The sequence below is a fragment of the Pelophylax lessonae genome (assembly GCF_965119305.1).
Source record: "Pelophylax lessonae genome assembly, chromosome: 4".
Lineage (NCBI taxonomy): Eukaryota > Metazoa > Chordata > Amphibia > Anura > Ranidae > Pelophylax > Pelophylax lessonae.
The window spans coordinates 506940564-506957110 of NC_138771.1; the positions used below are offsets into that span (position 1 = coordinate 506940564).

General features: G+C 40.1%; 1 protein-coding gene across 1 annotated transcript in view; it reads left to right on the forward strand.

The window, feature by feature from the left end:
• The window catches only part of LMNTD1 (lamin tail domain containing 1), a 204312-nt gene that overhangs the window by 78000 nt on the left and 109765 nt on the right, over window positions 1-16547 (forward strand). Inside the window, exon 7 of the mRNA XM_082252711.1 lies at window positions 9078-9203. Within this exon, the coding sequence (XP_082108837.1) occupies window positions 9078-9203 (126 nt within the window). The remainder of the gene's footprint in view (window positions 1-9077; window positions 9204-16547) is intronic.

A 16547-nucleotide genomic window follows, 5' to 3' on the forward strand; every position in this document is an offset into this window, starting at 1 on the left:
AATAAAACCAATACTAAAGAGCAATGTCCATAACAATCAAAATGGATAGGAGAATGTCCTTAAATACACAAAGCCGAGGATAAAAGCAAGGTAGGGTGACCCGTGCTGAAAAGGATGAATGTATCACCAAAAATTCGTGATTCCACCACCACAGTCTAAATTCACAACCACCATGTCAGAATTGTGGGGAAGAAGCCCTTGTCCTCATCAACAGGAAAACAAGGTGCTTTGCCAGGGGAGTCTGGTGTGAATTTTGGAGGGAGGAATTGTGTATTTCCTAATGTCGCCTCATTAAAAGCGCTGCTTCCTGCCGAACAGTATTTTTTTTTTTCTTCACATTTTTGCATTGATACATGCCCCCCATTCCCTTTTTTCACTATGGTTCCATGACCTTGATTAAATTATTTAGCCTGGCTGCAGCCACTGTCTTCTTCTAAAGCAATCTGCACATTATTTTTTTTCTAAGGTTGTCTTGCGTAAATCATTTTCTGTGCCCAGCTACACTGTAACGTCGTGGAGTCAGTTTAGGCTACAGGACCTGATCAGCATACTTTTGGCACCCTAGATAACTGTATTTCTGAAAGTTGGGCCTTTCATTTTTAGGTTTGGAGTTTTGGGTCCAGTCGATGGTGTCCTTTGAGACTCACCTTTTAGTACCCTGAAAAACTTTTGCAAAATGTCATGTTTTGCTTTGTTGTACTCTATTGTAAGCTATCTGCAGAAGACCCACCGATTCCAACTTTGCATCCTCCATATTTTTTAACTCCAAGGCCCCATTCACTCCTGGGCGATTTTCTACTTGAAGCTTGTAACTCTAAAACGCAAAAAATGTCAAATCCCATTAATTTCAGTCATTCATTCCCATTCATTTCAAGTCATTCATCCCATTCATGGCCCCTGTCCACATCTGAGCGTTCTGTCGCCTGAAACAAAATACCTGAAGCTCAAAAAGTACATGGGCTTCTTTTTTGGCAGATTACAATAATTTTTGGCCCCATAGACTTCAATAGAACTGCCTGACTTGAGCATTTTATGAGCGTTTTGTCGTTCGTTTTCTGCTCGAACAGCAGCTCTCCACCCCTAATATCCTCTCCCTTTCCTACCCCTAGTGCTTTCTATTGGCCCAACAAAAACGCCTGAAGCTGTAAAACACTTGTAATACGCTTCTAAAACGCATTAAAACAAGCTGCAAAAAAGCTTAAAAAACCGACTGAAAAAAAAACAGATAATCGATACGCTTAGGTGTGAATAAAGCCTAAAAGTGGTTGTAAACTTCCCGTTTGTACCTTTAGGTAAGCCTATAGTAAGGCTTTGCTATAGGTACTGTCAATATCTCCTAAACGTGCACTGTTTGCCCGAGTCGTTTCTTCAGAGCCCCGTGCCGTGACCGGCAGCTCCCGTGCGCATGCGCGGGTGGGACGTCACACGGCTCTGGCCAGTAGCACAGCCGGAGTCCGCAGACCCGGAAGGAAGACGGGCGAAGATGGATGCGGCCTCCAAAGGGGACGGCGAGGACTTCGTTTGCAGGTAAGTGTCACATAATGTGCTAGTATGCGATGCATACTAACACATTATGCCTTTACTTTGCAGGTAAAAAAAGCAGACTTTACTTCCTCTTTAATGAAGTAGCTTGTTACCAGATGACCCTTTTACATAACATGTTTCACATGTTTCCAGGTGTGATTCACTGGGTCTGAGGGAGTGTCCCCACTGTATCCAATGAGGGAGCTTGTTGGACAGTGGAGGAAACCCAGCCAGTGTCACATTAGTTTTTTTAGGAGTCCCAGTGGGAGGGCATTCTTGCAATGCATCCTGGGATAGCTCATAAAAGCAGAGGGGGCGGGAAGCAGAGTCCCAGGAGGAGGTGGATGGCTGTCTCCTCCTGCAGTGTGTGAGGAAAGTGGTCTTAGGCGGTCAGCCTAGTAAACCAGGTGTGGAGCTGAGCTACAGAGGATCCGGTGTAACTGATGGTGGAGCTGCTGGCAGAGTCTTTTGGGAAAAACAGTGTCTGTGAGTACTGAGGGACCTGCTAAAGGGTCTGGCCCAGGAAGGGGGACCACTCCAGTGAAGTCAGGGGATCAAGGAGCTAGCTCACACAGAGAGTATTACAGTAAACGGGGGGCCATGTAGAAAGCCCTGAAGAGTAGAAACCAAGGGGGTGCCAAGAAGGGCCTTGAAGAGTGTTCTGCAGTACAGTACAGCTTATCTAAAGCGGTTTATTAAATACTACTTCATCTCTAGTGACAAGGTGAAGCAAAGGCCTTGCCGCACTCAAGTACAGTTAATCGTCCCAGCAAATTTTGCATAGTTTATTCAAGTTGGAGTATCCCACTCATTCCCTTCTTCTATCCAAGTTCTCAATAAAACCACAAAAAAAACAAATCCCCTAGACTGTTTCTTGACTGAGCCAGGCACTTTGAAGTCGCTGAATTATTGTACTGTTGCTATGGGTAACCCAGGGGAACCCATCACCAGCAGCTCCCCAGGGAGTAGTGCTACATATAGAAATTGATTGGATTATATAGGTTTGTCCTCACACTGTATAGCTTTGGTAAATGTAAATGAGATTGTACAATCAGATTGAAGTGTGTATGGCAACCCTTACACTGACATTACTGAGCATGGAAAATGAATGTTAGGTCCACTTTAATGTAAAAAAAACTTTTATTAATGTGTGCTCACAAAATAAAAACATATCTCTACATATACTTTACAATTACAATAAGATATGTCCATGGGGGCAGTTATTATTGCTCGTTACATATCCAGGCTGGGTTTCTTGCTTTGTATTGCAGCGCAGTGTTTGTGCTTTATGTTTTGCTCTCGCAGTGCTATTCTTTTCTCTGCTTAGGCCGACTGCAAACAACATAATCTTTATGCGGCTTGTTGTGTCATTGACATAAAAATTAATCGGATGCGCTCTTGCATTGTCAGCTGGGAAAACACGCATTTGCAGTGAACGGCAGCAGCTCCCTGTTTTATATGAGGTATTGTGCTCTTCGCAAGGTGCTGCAACAGATGGTGTCACAGTCGGAGAGAGAGACTGCAGTCTGATGGCGTGAAACAGCAAAATTTGAACCCAGTTCAAGAGAAATAAAAATAGGAATGGGCTAAAGTCTTCAGCATTCCACTATGATATTAGCTAATGGCATACATGTTTTATAAATGATGAAATAAGGGCTATTCCAATGATTATGGACCACACGTGGCTATCTCTGTTCTCCTTTATACTTTTGTATTACCTTTTATCAGACATACTACATTTTCCGATATGTGCCAGATGATGTTATGACTGTGTTCTAAGGGCTTATTCAGGTGCACAAAACACAGGCATGCTGGTGTGCGTTATGAACGTGCTACGATTCATTGTTAAAGTGCAATGCAGTATTGCAGCTGGTGCCTCTTTGGAAAGGGTCGGGGGCTTTTTTTTTTTTTTTTCCCACAGCAGATTGCGTTTTGCATGTCATCTGAGTATTACAAAAAATTGCCTGCAAAAAAATTTGTGGAAAAAATGGCGTGGGGTCCCCCCCAGATCCATACCAGGCCATTTGTGTCTGGTATAAATATAGAGGGGAACCCCATGCCGTTTTTTTTAATTTCAGTTTAGTGTGGGCTTCCCCTCCATATCCATACCAGGAAAGGGAGGGGACGAGCGAGTGCCCCCTCCCCTCCTGAACCATACCAGGCTGCATGCCCTCAACATGGGGCCGGTGCTGTGGGGCAGGGGGGGCTCTGCCCCCCACCCCAAACCGCCTTGACCCCTTGTTGATGGGGACAAAGGCCTCTTCCCCCACAATCCTGGGCTGTGGTTGTGGGGGCCTTGGGGGGAGGGCTTATCAGAATCTGGAAGTCCCCTTTTACAAGGGGGTCTCTAGATCCTGCCCCCCCCCTATGTCTATGAGTATGGGGTGCATTGTTTCCCTACTCTTTCACCAAAAAAAAAATACAAAAACAGTTTTTGACAATTCCTTTATTAAAAATCCCAAAATAATGTCCCCCGATGTAGATCCATAGTTTTTTCCCACATCAGTTGGAAAGGATATGGCAGCCGGCTCACTGGCCCGCTCCTTGGCATCCAGCAATATACAGAGTTTTTAAACGGAAAAAAACCCCCACAAAATTCACGAAAACTGCATGCAAAAATGCATAAAAAATGTGGGTTAAAAAATGCAAAATGCACCATAAAACGTGCCTGAAAAACGCATTACCGCATTGATGTGAACCCAGTGTTATTGATTTAGTAAGATTCTGATTTTTATGGGAAACAATAAGTAGCAGGGTAAAGTATAACTGATTGAATTAAAAGGCAGATACTTTATAATTTTTAATAATACACATCATGTATTTTAATAATACACATTAATAATGATTATTCATATCTTTTCTAGAGTTTTGCTGTGTTTTTACATACTGTTTGTGACACATTTATTGTAGCTGTCCTGATTTCAGAAAAATGTTAACTAGCCTGGCCAGACTAATAGATTTGTTTAGATAAAAAGGAACAGTGAAGTATAACCACTGTACAGCACCCATAAGTAGGAAGTACAGGCTTTCTATGTAATGGGCGCAAATGTCCCATATATTGTTTATAATCAAATATACCGGTAATTAAAAAATTAAGCTTTTTAATAAACAATTATTAGATTATCCTTTACAAAAGACTTAGGCCCCTTTCACACTGATGGACTGATTGGGTCCACCTGTCAGTTTTTCAGGCGGACCTGATCGGACCATCCATTGATCTCTACGTCCGTTGACACGCGCCGACATCTGATCTGATCCTGTCCACTAAAAACAGATGGATGGGGATCCATTCAAAATCCTTCTGGCGGATCAAATCAGATGACAGTTGGACGAAACTGGACAGGCAGTCTTTCCCATCTGACCGCCCCTATAGAGAACAGTGGGCTGTGTCCATGTCTGCTCTGCATCAGCATGACGGAACTGTCACCTGCCTGCTCATCGGGGATCAGCGGACAAATCCCCCGCTGAGCAGGTGGATCCGCTGCTGGAGGCCAACCTGTGTGATAGGGGCCTTAAAAGATGAATCAATTCCATTTAAACTGGGTGGATGGAGGAATCTCCTGTCCTCACTGGACAATGTATTCTGACAGCAGTACTCTCTTCTGTCAGAATACACTGATCAGCGACTGCAACTGATTGTCCATTCTTTTAAACGGGGGACAGCCAAGCGTGAACCAGCTGAATTTCGATGCTCTATGGCCAGGTTTACAAAGCAATGGCAGAATTTTAAAAATGAACTAGACTTCTGCTTTTTCTCACTCTGCTCTAAAATACTCTGATCTTTATTCATATGTTACAGACTTGTTTTCAGGAGGAGGTTTTTATTTTTATAAATTATACTGTATCCAAGAAAAATAATGACTAACAATTGAGGCTTACCAGCAATGCTACACAAGTTGATTGTACAATCCTCTTTAGATCTACCGTCAACGTATTGCACTGGCTTTTCTGATTTAATACAAATTGAATAGGTTGATTAGATGTGTTATATTTATGCAAAAGTGGTAAACAGTCAAACCATGTAACCAAACCCAGTGAACATGTGTTACAAAATATTCAATTTAAAATAACATTTAAAAACAGCTCATACAAAAAAAATTTAAATAATAAGCGGCTGAAGAAGATATATATATATGTACATATAATTTGTCCAGCTCTAGAAGCGCTTCACGTTTATGTATCAAAAAGGGGTGTCCACACAGTCCAAGAAACTCAGCCCAGTGAATAGTGATAGTGATCCACTATGTTATCTGCAGGTGGTCAACGTAATCACACCAGATTGCCCAGTCACCACACCTCCAGCTGAGTCCCCTCAGATAACACACTCACCAGATTTCAATAGGTTACACGTCTTATTAATAATTTAGATAGTCACCTGATGGTACGATCCCCGATCTCAGTTTTGATGCTCATAAATGGAGGAAACATGAGGTACATAGCGTAATCCTGTTATAACCATTTATTATGCAAAAATTCCCCCATAAAAAACACTCGCAATGCTAAAAATAATCAGAACATCAAATATCACACAAATGGTTCACCCCTATCAATATCTCTCACTGCTCCCTGTTGATTCCTAGGTAGATTCTAGGTGACTGACACTCAGAGGCCACGTGGTCACACCCCGAACGCGTTTCGTTGTTACGTCTTCGTCAGCAACCTAGCCTCTCCTACTTATACTCAGATGGACAGGAGCATTAACCCCCTCCTTCTGGTATTAAAAGAATCGCATGCTGTGTACTAAGGATGCCAGTGTGAACCGGTCAAACAATCCGAAGTCCACACACACTGTGGTCAATACCTAAATTAAAAAACTTTTTTGCACAGCATTCCATACAAAAAGAATCAAGTTTGTACACCCGATGCATAACACACTCTGCCAAGCGGACACAAGCTCTACAAATCCAATCCCATCTCTATATACATTAATTAATTTGCTCTATATACAACATACACAAAATTAAGATATTAATAATAATAAAAAACATCCATCAACTCATTAACGTAATACAAAAGACATGCGCCAAGGAGATCCAATTTCCACATCCAATAAAAACTCAATTCATATTAACCCAGCAATCCTTAAAGGTATATAGGCTCATATTCAAAAATCACTTATAAAGCAGTTGAGGTCTAGTTCAACATTCATTTCCTTAGGATTCAATGTATCTATCAGATAAATCCATCTGGTTTCAGATTTAAACAACTTTCTGACTATATTGGAACATCTCCAGTGCGGATGCATTTTTTCGATCCCCCAGAACTTTAATCCTGAGAGGTCCCTATTATGCCTTTGTCTGAAAGGATACACTATGATTTTTATATCCTATGGATATGTTATAAATATGCTCTGCCACTCGTTTACCTAATGTTTTTTTAGTGCGGCCTATATACATAAGCCCACATTGACATTCTAAAGCATAAACTACATGCGTAGAATTGCAGGAATTAAATTCCTTTTTCTCTTACGTCCTCTGACAGTCGCCGCCCCTCAATAGTCTTCACCAATAGGTATTGACCTCTTATCCATAGGAGCAAGCTAGGCATAAGACTTGTTAAAAAACAAAACAATTTGCATAGACACACCTGTAGGGGGCTGTCCCACTGCTCCAATGCCCCCCTGCTATCAGCATTCCCAACTCAGTTTGGTAGCAAGCAGTATATAGTCCAAATATGTTTTTCACATATTATGCCTAGCTTGCTCCTATGGATAAGAGGTCAATACCCATTGGTGAAGACTATTGAGGGGCGGCGACTGTCAGAGGACTCAGAGAAAGGAATTTTACAGTAAGATTTTACAAAAATTCCGTTATTTCAAATTCCCTGCCATTACTCGTCGATGTAAAGCTAGTGATGCCTCTAATATGCATGTTCACTTGTTGGCATGCCTTTCATTTTATTCAGGCAAAAAAGCCTGCTCTATCCCAAAACATTTTCAACCTCCCTGGTGGGTCAAGTATCTTTTTGACCACCATATCACCAAAGGAAGGTGCCTTCCTATAAACAAAAATCAGATTCTCAGGAAGTGAGCTCTTCAAGGTTTTATCCATACTCAAGACTGGCCAATACTTACAGAAGATGTACTCCACCTCTCTAAATTATGCATGGAAATAGCTAATTAATCCCCTTTCATGTTTGTCACAGTTTATATATACCTTCTCTCTCAAGCATACCTCCTGAGAAACTTGGCCTACAGGTCAGATCATCTCATCAAGACAGTCAGCTCTGTAGCCCTTCCCTACAAATCTATCTTTAATAATCTGAGATTGTGTGCCCATTTAGGAGATATTTACACTACCTATAGGTAAGCCCTATTATAGGCTTACCTATAGGTAAAAGTTAGTGATGGAAGTTTACTTCCACTTTAATATTGCCTGAAGAAGGGTCAGCATACCTCAAAAGCTTACACTATTTTTTATTTAGTTAGCAAATAAATTGTATTACCCTAAACATCAACTTCTTTTACAGCACCAGTACTATAAAGAATCAGAAACCAGGGTTAGTAAAAAAAAAAAAAAAAAAGAGTTACCTTTGACACCTGGGACAGCTCATTGTTATGTCATTGCTGATTCAGAGTATTTTTGATCCACCATTAATAAAAGTCGTATCATGTGTTTATGTTAACCTAACAGCATCTATCTTATCTGTCTTGTGAGGCTGGCTATCATGTTATCACCCACTGATAACCTCTAATAGAACCATCCCCTCTAACCCAGCTTAGCCCACCAGTGACACAAACCAGCCATGTTTTATCAAAATCATCAAAGAGGTGACTTACATCTTGCTGATAAGTAAACAAGCCGAGATTGGGCTGGGATGTTTGCTTCTTCTGCTTACGGTTATCATTTCCAATTCTTGTTTTTAGTTTAGTTCCCATGAGAGACCCTGTCTGCATGAAGTGTGTCTTCCCAATATTGTGCAGGTTCTCTGTAGCTGGATTTTTCCCTAACGCAAAGACTTATCTGTTAGGTTAACTGACCTTAGACCATGTGATAGTGTATACAGTAGGTGTATTAAATTAGCGGGCACTGATGTCAATACCTGACATACTCAGAATAGAATTTTAGGCATTATAAAAAACAATATAATAAATAATAGGTCCATTACAAGTTAAATATAGTGAATAATGCAGGATTTATACTTTAGTGGAGCTAAGCAAAGGTGGAGCAATCTATGAAGTATCTATTAGGTGACCTTATTTTATCTGGGGGAACATTTCAGTTGGGTTGGAGTTTTTTTTATCACTAACACTGAGAAAAGATGGTGTCTGGAGGGCCCATAGATACAAAGATCATGTCTAAGAGTGATTATAGATGGGCAAATATCTTTGCAAAGACTACAAGTAGAGTTATTTGTCCATCCTTGGGTAAGCTTTTGCAGTGATGTGACTTAATTCTCACCCAACCTTAATGGATATTAATGTGAGATTTTGTTTCCTCTTCCCTTATCTACATGGAAAAGTGAAAACTTCAGTTCATTTAGAGGAAGGTTTTTCAAACCTGGCTGTCTAACTCCCTAATATTCTCCTAATCATTTTACATTTTCTTTGGCAGCTCCTGGAGTTACAGATGCGGCTGAATAATGACCAGATCCTGCTGGGACAGGCACAGGAGGACAGCCAGTGTTTACACCGAAGGGTTGAAGAATTGACAACTGAAGTGACAACTTTGGAGAAAAAGGTAAGAACACTGTGACTGGCCAATGTAATGTAGCTGTGATTGTTGATGGGCTATTGTCACTTGAGATGCTCCCAATTTAGAGTGTATCAAAAGCCAAGACTTTTTGTTTTTTATAGTGTAGGGAAAACACCCCTGTCGGATGTGTTTTTTTTCCCTATCTGTGTCCTATTAGAGAGATTTCCCCATACTCCCTGTCCCAGAAACACAACAGGAAGTGAGAGGAAATGTTATTAAAATGTGAGACATCCTCTCATAGAGAAAAGAGAAGGATTAATTAACGGAAGAGCACTAAGGCCCCTTTCACACGACCGTTCCAATCAGGACAGGTCAGTTTTCCAGGTGGACCTGATCGGAAGGTCCATTCACCCATATGGACCGACAAGTCCATTTACACCCGCCTACCTCTGATCCAATCTGATCCGTTAAAAACAAACAGAAGGGGATCCTCCTCTCTACAGATAGATCAGATCGTGTCCGTGTCCCCTATGCATAAACACTGGCCTGTCATCCACCTGCTCTGCCCTGATCAGGTCCTCCGTGTGTGAAACTTTGCTGCTGAGGAGAATTAGAATATAGAAAAATCATCTCCTGGATTGTCATTTGACCAATACTTTGGTATTTGGTCATGTGGTTAGTTGCCATAAAAAGCTTGAGCAATGAAGGTAATTATTTTTATGTCTTTAGCTAGCTTGACTTGAATATGATGGTCAGGGTAGCAGAAAGTTTTACTTGGCTATACTATTTGTCTACTTTAAAAACCCCTGACTGACACTCTGTTAGAAGAATATTTTGATTGCCAGGAGGAGGCATCTTTAACCGCTTTAATTCAGGGCACTTTTACCTCCTTCCTGCCCAGGCCAATTTTCAGCTTTTAGCATTGTCACACTTTGAATGACAATTGTGCGGTCATGCAACGCTGTACCAGTATGACATTTTTATCATTTTTTTTATACAGCACTGATTTTTTTTTTTATTGGTGGTATTTAATCATCACTGGGTGTTTATTTTTTTTTAAACAAACAAAAAAAAAACCCGATTTTTTTTTAACTGTAAATAAGTAAGTACGTTTTCTGTAAATAAGTAATTTTTCTCCTTCCCTGATGTGCGTTGATGAGGCTGCACTGATGGGCACTGATAGGCTGCACTGATGAGGCGGCACTGATGAGTTGGCACTGATGGGCACCGATGAGGAGGCACTATTATGCAGCATTAATTGGCAGAATTTTTGGCCACTGATAGGTGACAATGATGGCCACTGATAGATGGCACTGATGTGCACTGATAAGCAGCACTGATGGGGGAATAATGGCCACTGATAGATGGCACTGATGTGCACTGATAAGCAGCACTGATGGGGGACACTGATGGGGGCACTGATGAGGAGGCACTGATGGGCACTGATGAGGAGGCACTGATGGGCACTGAAAGGTGGCACTGATTGACATCACTGATGGGCACTGATTGGCATTACTGGTGGGTGCTAGTGGGCATTATTGGGGGGCCCTGACAGGCATTACTGATATTTACTTTTTAGGTCCGACCTAAAATTATATGATTTTGGAAAATCTAAAGGAAAATTGTACAAGAAAATTGTATAATGTATAATGAGCCTTAGGGTCTTATCATAACCTACTGTATCACTTACAAGTCTCTTGGCGGTCCCTGATCTTGGTGGGCTCGGGAGAAAATAGTGCCTTTTACCACTTCATTAGCACATAAATGTTTCAGCTCCTCCGACCTTCAGTAAGAAATGGAAAATAAAGATTTGAAGAGTAAAGACGTTGAAGTCTGCTGTCTACAAATCTGATGCGTTAGCCACGTTCAGCTAATTTGGGAGGAAAGCATTTAATGGAGTGCGAATTGAATGTGCGAGATGTTCTTAGAGATCAGCACACAATGTTCCGGCAGCCTGTCCTTCAGGGAGAGTGCTGCTCCTTTGATCTGCAAAGAAGGAATTGTCCAAGGGGCCGGTTTGTTATTGAGGTCGTAGAAATGTCAGAAAACGAGCATTCATAACCTTAACTCCAAACTCAAAGTTTTTGCCCATGATTCACAACGTGAGTGGTATTGGAAGGTAGGTAATAAACTTAGTTAATACAAATTGCTATTTCTTTTTCCTAAGGGCAATGCTTTTTGATCTTGCTGGAGCATGCAGTAAGGCTCCATCTCAGATTCAGACTTGAAACACTGTAGCAGACTCACACAATAATCAATGTGACTGTCCCCTCCCACAGGGCCTTGAAGTAAATCTAAAGCCAAATTCTTTTTACATTTTGGACGATATAGAAAAGATTTAAAAGCGCTATCAGGTTTTTTGACTATTTGTGTACTACTTGGGGGATTTCTTGCACTTCCTGTGTAGGAGACAGAACAGGAAGTGAGAGGAAATCTCTCTAAATAAGAGATATCTTCTCTTAGCCAGGAGACCCCCATTGGAAGGTATTACTGTTGCAACAAAATATGGTTTTAAGTTCCCATCCTTTCTAGTCCTGCTGATGGTTACCAAAACAAATAGAGACAAATCTACCTGGCAGAGACTCAGATAACAATAAAAACCTAACAAGGGCTCTAACCCTGTCACCCTTCATTCAGAAAAATGTAAGCTAAACAATATTGTCAAAATAAAAGGGCCATATGAATTTTCTTTGAATCTTGGTGTCATTTGTGTTATGTTGTGTTTTTTGTCACATCTGTGCATTAATATGGCATAAAATAACTCCTGTACTTGGCCACTGTGGAGGATCTTCCTGTAATGAAGACCAGTCACTGCTGCTCTCTCTCCTTGTGCAGGATGACTAGTCTTGTCTCTGTCCCCTCCTGTAATTTTCTGGAGGCAGCCTGTTAGCCGTGGGCCTGATGGTATTATGCAATAAAGCGTTAGCAAACCGCTGAATAAGAAAAAAAAAACCTGCAAGACAATAGCATCGTAAACTAGCACATTATGAAGTACTTACCTTAGAACAAAGCCCCTGCCGCTGTGCTCTGCCACTGCTGAGGGAGCTGACATGTTTCCCCGGTGTTTCTTCTGGGTTCGCGGGCTTTGGCGCTGTGAGTGGCTGGACCAGTGGTGATGTCTTTCCCGGACGTTCCGGCAAGGAGCTCTGAAGTTCCGGCACGATATGCTGGACTTTCAGAGCACATGCCCCGCTGATGTCAGTGGCTGCATGCAGGGTGAATATCTCCTAAATCGTGTAGGTTTAGGAAATATTAATTTTACCTACAGGTAAGCCTTATTATAGGCTTGTAAATGGTGAAATCAAACCGCGCTAACTTAATAATCTGTGAAAGCTGCCAGCACTTCAACTTGACATAAGTAGTGATAACCAAACATAAATAGGATAAGTGCAGCACTGAGGGGCTATATATGCATAACCATATTATAGACATCAAGTGAATAAAGTGAAACTTATAAAACAGTGTCACAAACAAAAAACTACAATCCTCATTACTGAAATAACAGGAGAAATGAAGTCTTTGTTGAAAAAAAGTCCATATAATAACCAAAGAGTCCCAAGTGAAAAGGTGACTTTTGTAAATAATTGTTGTGATGATAGTGGTAAATTCCAACACCAGCAAGGTAATATGAATGCGCTCACCAGAAATACTGGACCTAAAATTCCATAAAGAATATGGGTCATTCAGAGCAGATTATGGTAGCACGTACCTTCAAACAGCATACAGATGCCCGATGTACATGCCAGGATGACCAGGATAATCAGTAGTGGAATACCCGGTCTTCCAAACGGATGGTGTATACATGAAAGTAACCAAACGGTGCAAACATAGTGTAAAACTGTTTCCTAAAATGTATTAAAAAAAAAAAAAAAAAAAAAAGAAATACACTTACAAAGTTATTATGTAAGGCAACGCATATAGTGAAGAGATGGCAGAATGAGGTTCTAATGCGTTTCATCCGATAGGATATAATCATAGGAGAATTGCCATGGGTGTGTACCATAATCATACAATATATATATATATGCTAGAGCCAGGAAGTTGCCTACACAAACACTTCCGCCCACCTGTCTAAGATGGCGGCGGCGTGCAGTCCAAGCCTCCATATCAAACAGGAAATTACCTCATATTGGTTATGCAATCCAAATAGTGTATAGCAGATTATATTACTAATATGCCAATCTCATGCTTAAATTTACTGAAGAGCCAATAGGGTACATCAATGTCTGTCTTTATATTAAATTAGAAAAATGCTGCAGTTGGAATAACACAAATAAACCCACTGAAAAAACGGACTTCAATAGCCTAGTATTCACCGGAAGTGATATCACAATGTGTGTCACTTCTGGGAGATCGTGTGCAATCAGCGATGACCCGGAAGTGATGTCATCACGGGCGTCACCTCCGGGAATCGTAAATATCAGTATGTCTCACACGATTGGACATCCCCTCCCATTGGGAGGGATCTAATTGTGGAAGCCTCGATCGTGAGTATATAAACTCCACATTTCCTCTCAGAGCCAAATGCCAGTCATCAGGATCATGAATTCCAGTGGGTTCCAATGACAAAATATCTCCAACCGAAATCCCCCAACAGGCGTCCAGTCACGGAGTTAAATAGAAAAAATAAGGTGCCCCATAATGAAAAACCATAAACGTTTATTGTACAAAACAAGGAAAGCAACTTACAAAACTCAAGGAGTATGGAGCGTAAAACTTGAATGAGCCGCCGGCCGGTCGGCTCTTCCGCCCATCCTCAACCTCGTAGTCTGTAATGTTGGTGGAGGTTTCTCTTTATCAGCACCCTATTTCTTAGTGGATTGCACTCAAGGTGTAAGCGCACTATTGGTTCTTTATTAGCAACCTATGCAGTATTACGCTATGGGATCTGTTAATATTTTTTACGTGCACACGGTTCGTGATTGCTGAATCTTCCCTGCCTTCTGAGGAGAATCCATCTAGAAGTCTGTCCTGCTGTGGATTTTGAGAATACGCATTCTTGAATTGGGCACTCAATTTGCTTTGATTTGGTAAGCAGTTTGTACATCTAGTGGCCTTCTTCCTGTATTAGGAGTGATCTATCATTCTCGAATACAAAAGGACTATCACATTGACTCTTAATTACTGCTAAGGAGTTTGTGAATGAGATTTTCAATCATCACTACTAAATTTATTTAAGTGGACTTTTGAAAATATTTTCTGGGAGCACATTTGCTTGACACTTTTGTTGGGTGTATGTTTCACTACTATCTGTTGTGTAACAATCTACATTTAATATTCATTTATTTATTTTTTCACTGATTTAATATTTGTGATATAGTATTATTCACTGCTTAGCGCAGCTTACTATTATATTATTCTGTTTACGTGTTTGTCACACTTTAAGTTGCTGCTTATTGACCTAGGAGCTTAGCTCGGTTATCATCCATTTTTTCTTTTCACATAATAGAATAAACTCCTTCTATAGGAGAAAAGTATCATGTTAAACATGTAAGTGGGACTTGCAAATGTCTGTTATAGCCATTACATTTCATGGTAATTGGGTCTTTTGGCATAGTGGATTCCTCTTTATTAAATCAGCGTGGCCAGTAACTAAATGATCAGTGTAGGGACATATCAGAATTATTAGTATCATCACTTCAAAGATCTCAACTCTCTGACAACTGAAAGCTCTAAACACAATCTGTAGGTGTACTGAAATAGAAATTGATAATGAAAAATAATACATTCAAATATGCTAAATACTTATGTAAATGTATAAACAACTAGAATCTTTTACACATTCATCACAAAACTATCATATTTCATTCCAAAATTATTTAAAAGCCCATAATAGCAAAAAAGTGCTAAATATTCAATATAATGATTCTCACAACATACGTATAAATATTCTTATTATAGCCCAAATTTTGCATATTTTTGCTTTGCTCTACCGCGTTTCTTTTTACAATTTTCACTTATTTTGGTAAACATATACAAATAAACCATGAAGAGATCTTGTAAAAGACACGGTATATAGAATATATGTAATAAATAACACACATTTTGTACAAATCTAGTAAAACAAACTCATACAACAAACTTGATTCACGGTTTTGTGAATAATGATTTAGGCTGGCCACAGATGGTTCCAATCTTGGCCAGTTCTGCTGAGCCGGCTAAGATTTGAACCATGTATAGGCAAGCTGATCGATTGAATGTACCAAGCTGATCTCCTGCTGGGAGAATACAATGTCTAGGCAGGAGGGATTTCCCTGTTAGCACTGTCTGAGGAGGAAGTGAACTTCAGATAGCAATACAATCTGAGGGGTTTTATTTTTCTCACATAGAAAAAGTTTTGACTGCACATTTACTTTAAAGATAGTTTTGCTGCTCCTTTCTTTAAAAAAAAGTTGTGTGTGTGTTTGTGGGGGGATAGGGGGTAGCAAAAAAGGAACATGATTTTTCTGCTCTGTTATTTTAAAAATAGAAATAGTTGGTTTTGAAATTAACTATGAGCCCATATTTACATTGGTCCGATTTGATATGCGATTTGACATGACATGCCAAATCACATGTCAATCGGAACCAATTGCCGACAAAGTCACCGTCCGAATCAGTGCGACATCAACTTTGCGGCACCACACAGATTCCCAAAAGTAGTTTCTGTACTACTTTTGGTGACTTCAATAGACATCTGTGCAGGAAACTGTATTATATTTTTGAATGACTGTACTGATTAAATAAAAATCGTACGATCTGGTATCGTATGAGACACATTTTCGTGCTTGTCCCATCGGATAATTTCGCATGTATTGTCATGATCAGCTCTTGAAAGCTGTGTACTAGCGATCAGATTATCGTATGATTGCTTCAAAATCAGTATTTTTCTTAAGATTTTCTTATCGTGTGTGCTGGCTTTAGGCCTCTGCTGGAAGCAGCATGGAATTCATAGCTTGGACGTTGCTTTGTGTATAGAGAGGCAGATAATTATTCCAAATGGACACATCCAGGATGGATTTTTTTTATTACAGTATACAATATACAGTATTCCAGACAATGATAAATGAAGAAAAATGTTATGTTAGCTAATTAGTGAACTGCTGCATGTCCAAGATTTATATATATATATATATATATATATATATATATATATATTCAGACAGATTCCCTTTAAACAAATCAATTATTATAGTTAGAAATTTCCAAATTCTCAGAACTAAGCCCCTACCATGGTAAGCTGGGTTGTTATATTTGGCAGCTATTGAATAATGACAAAGCTTTTATCTTCGAATCTAGGACAGCTTGTATTTTTAGAACAGCAACAAGAGCAAAAGTTTGCAGAGTAACTTTTTAATGAAATGCGGAATGCAGATTCATTTAGGTCATTCTCATAATATGCAGCAGGTC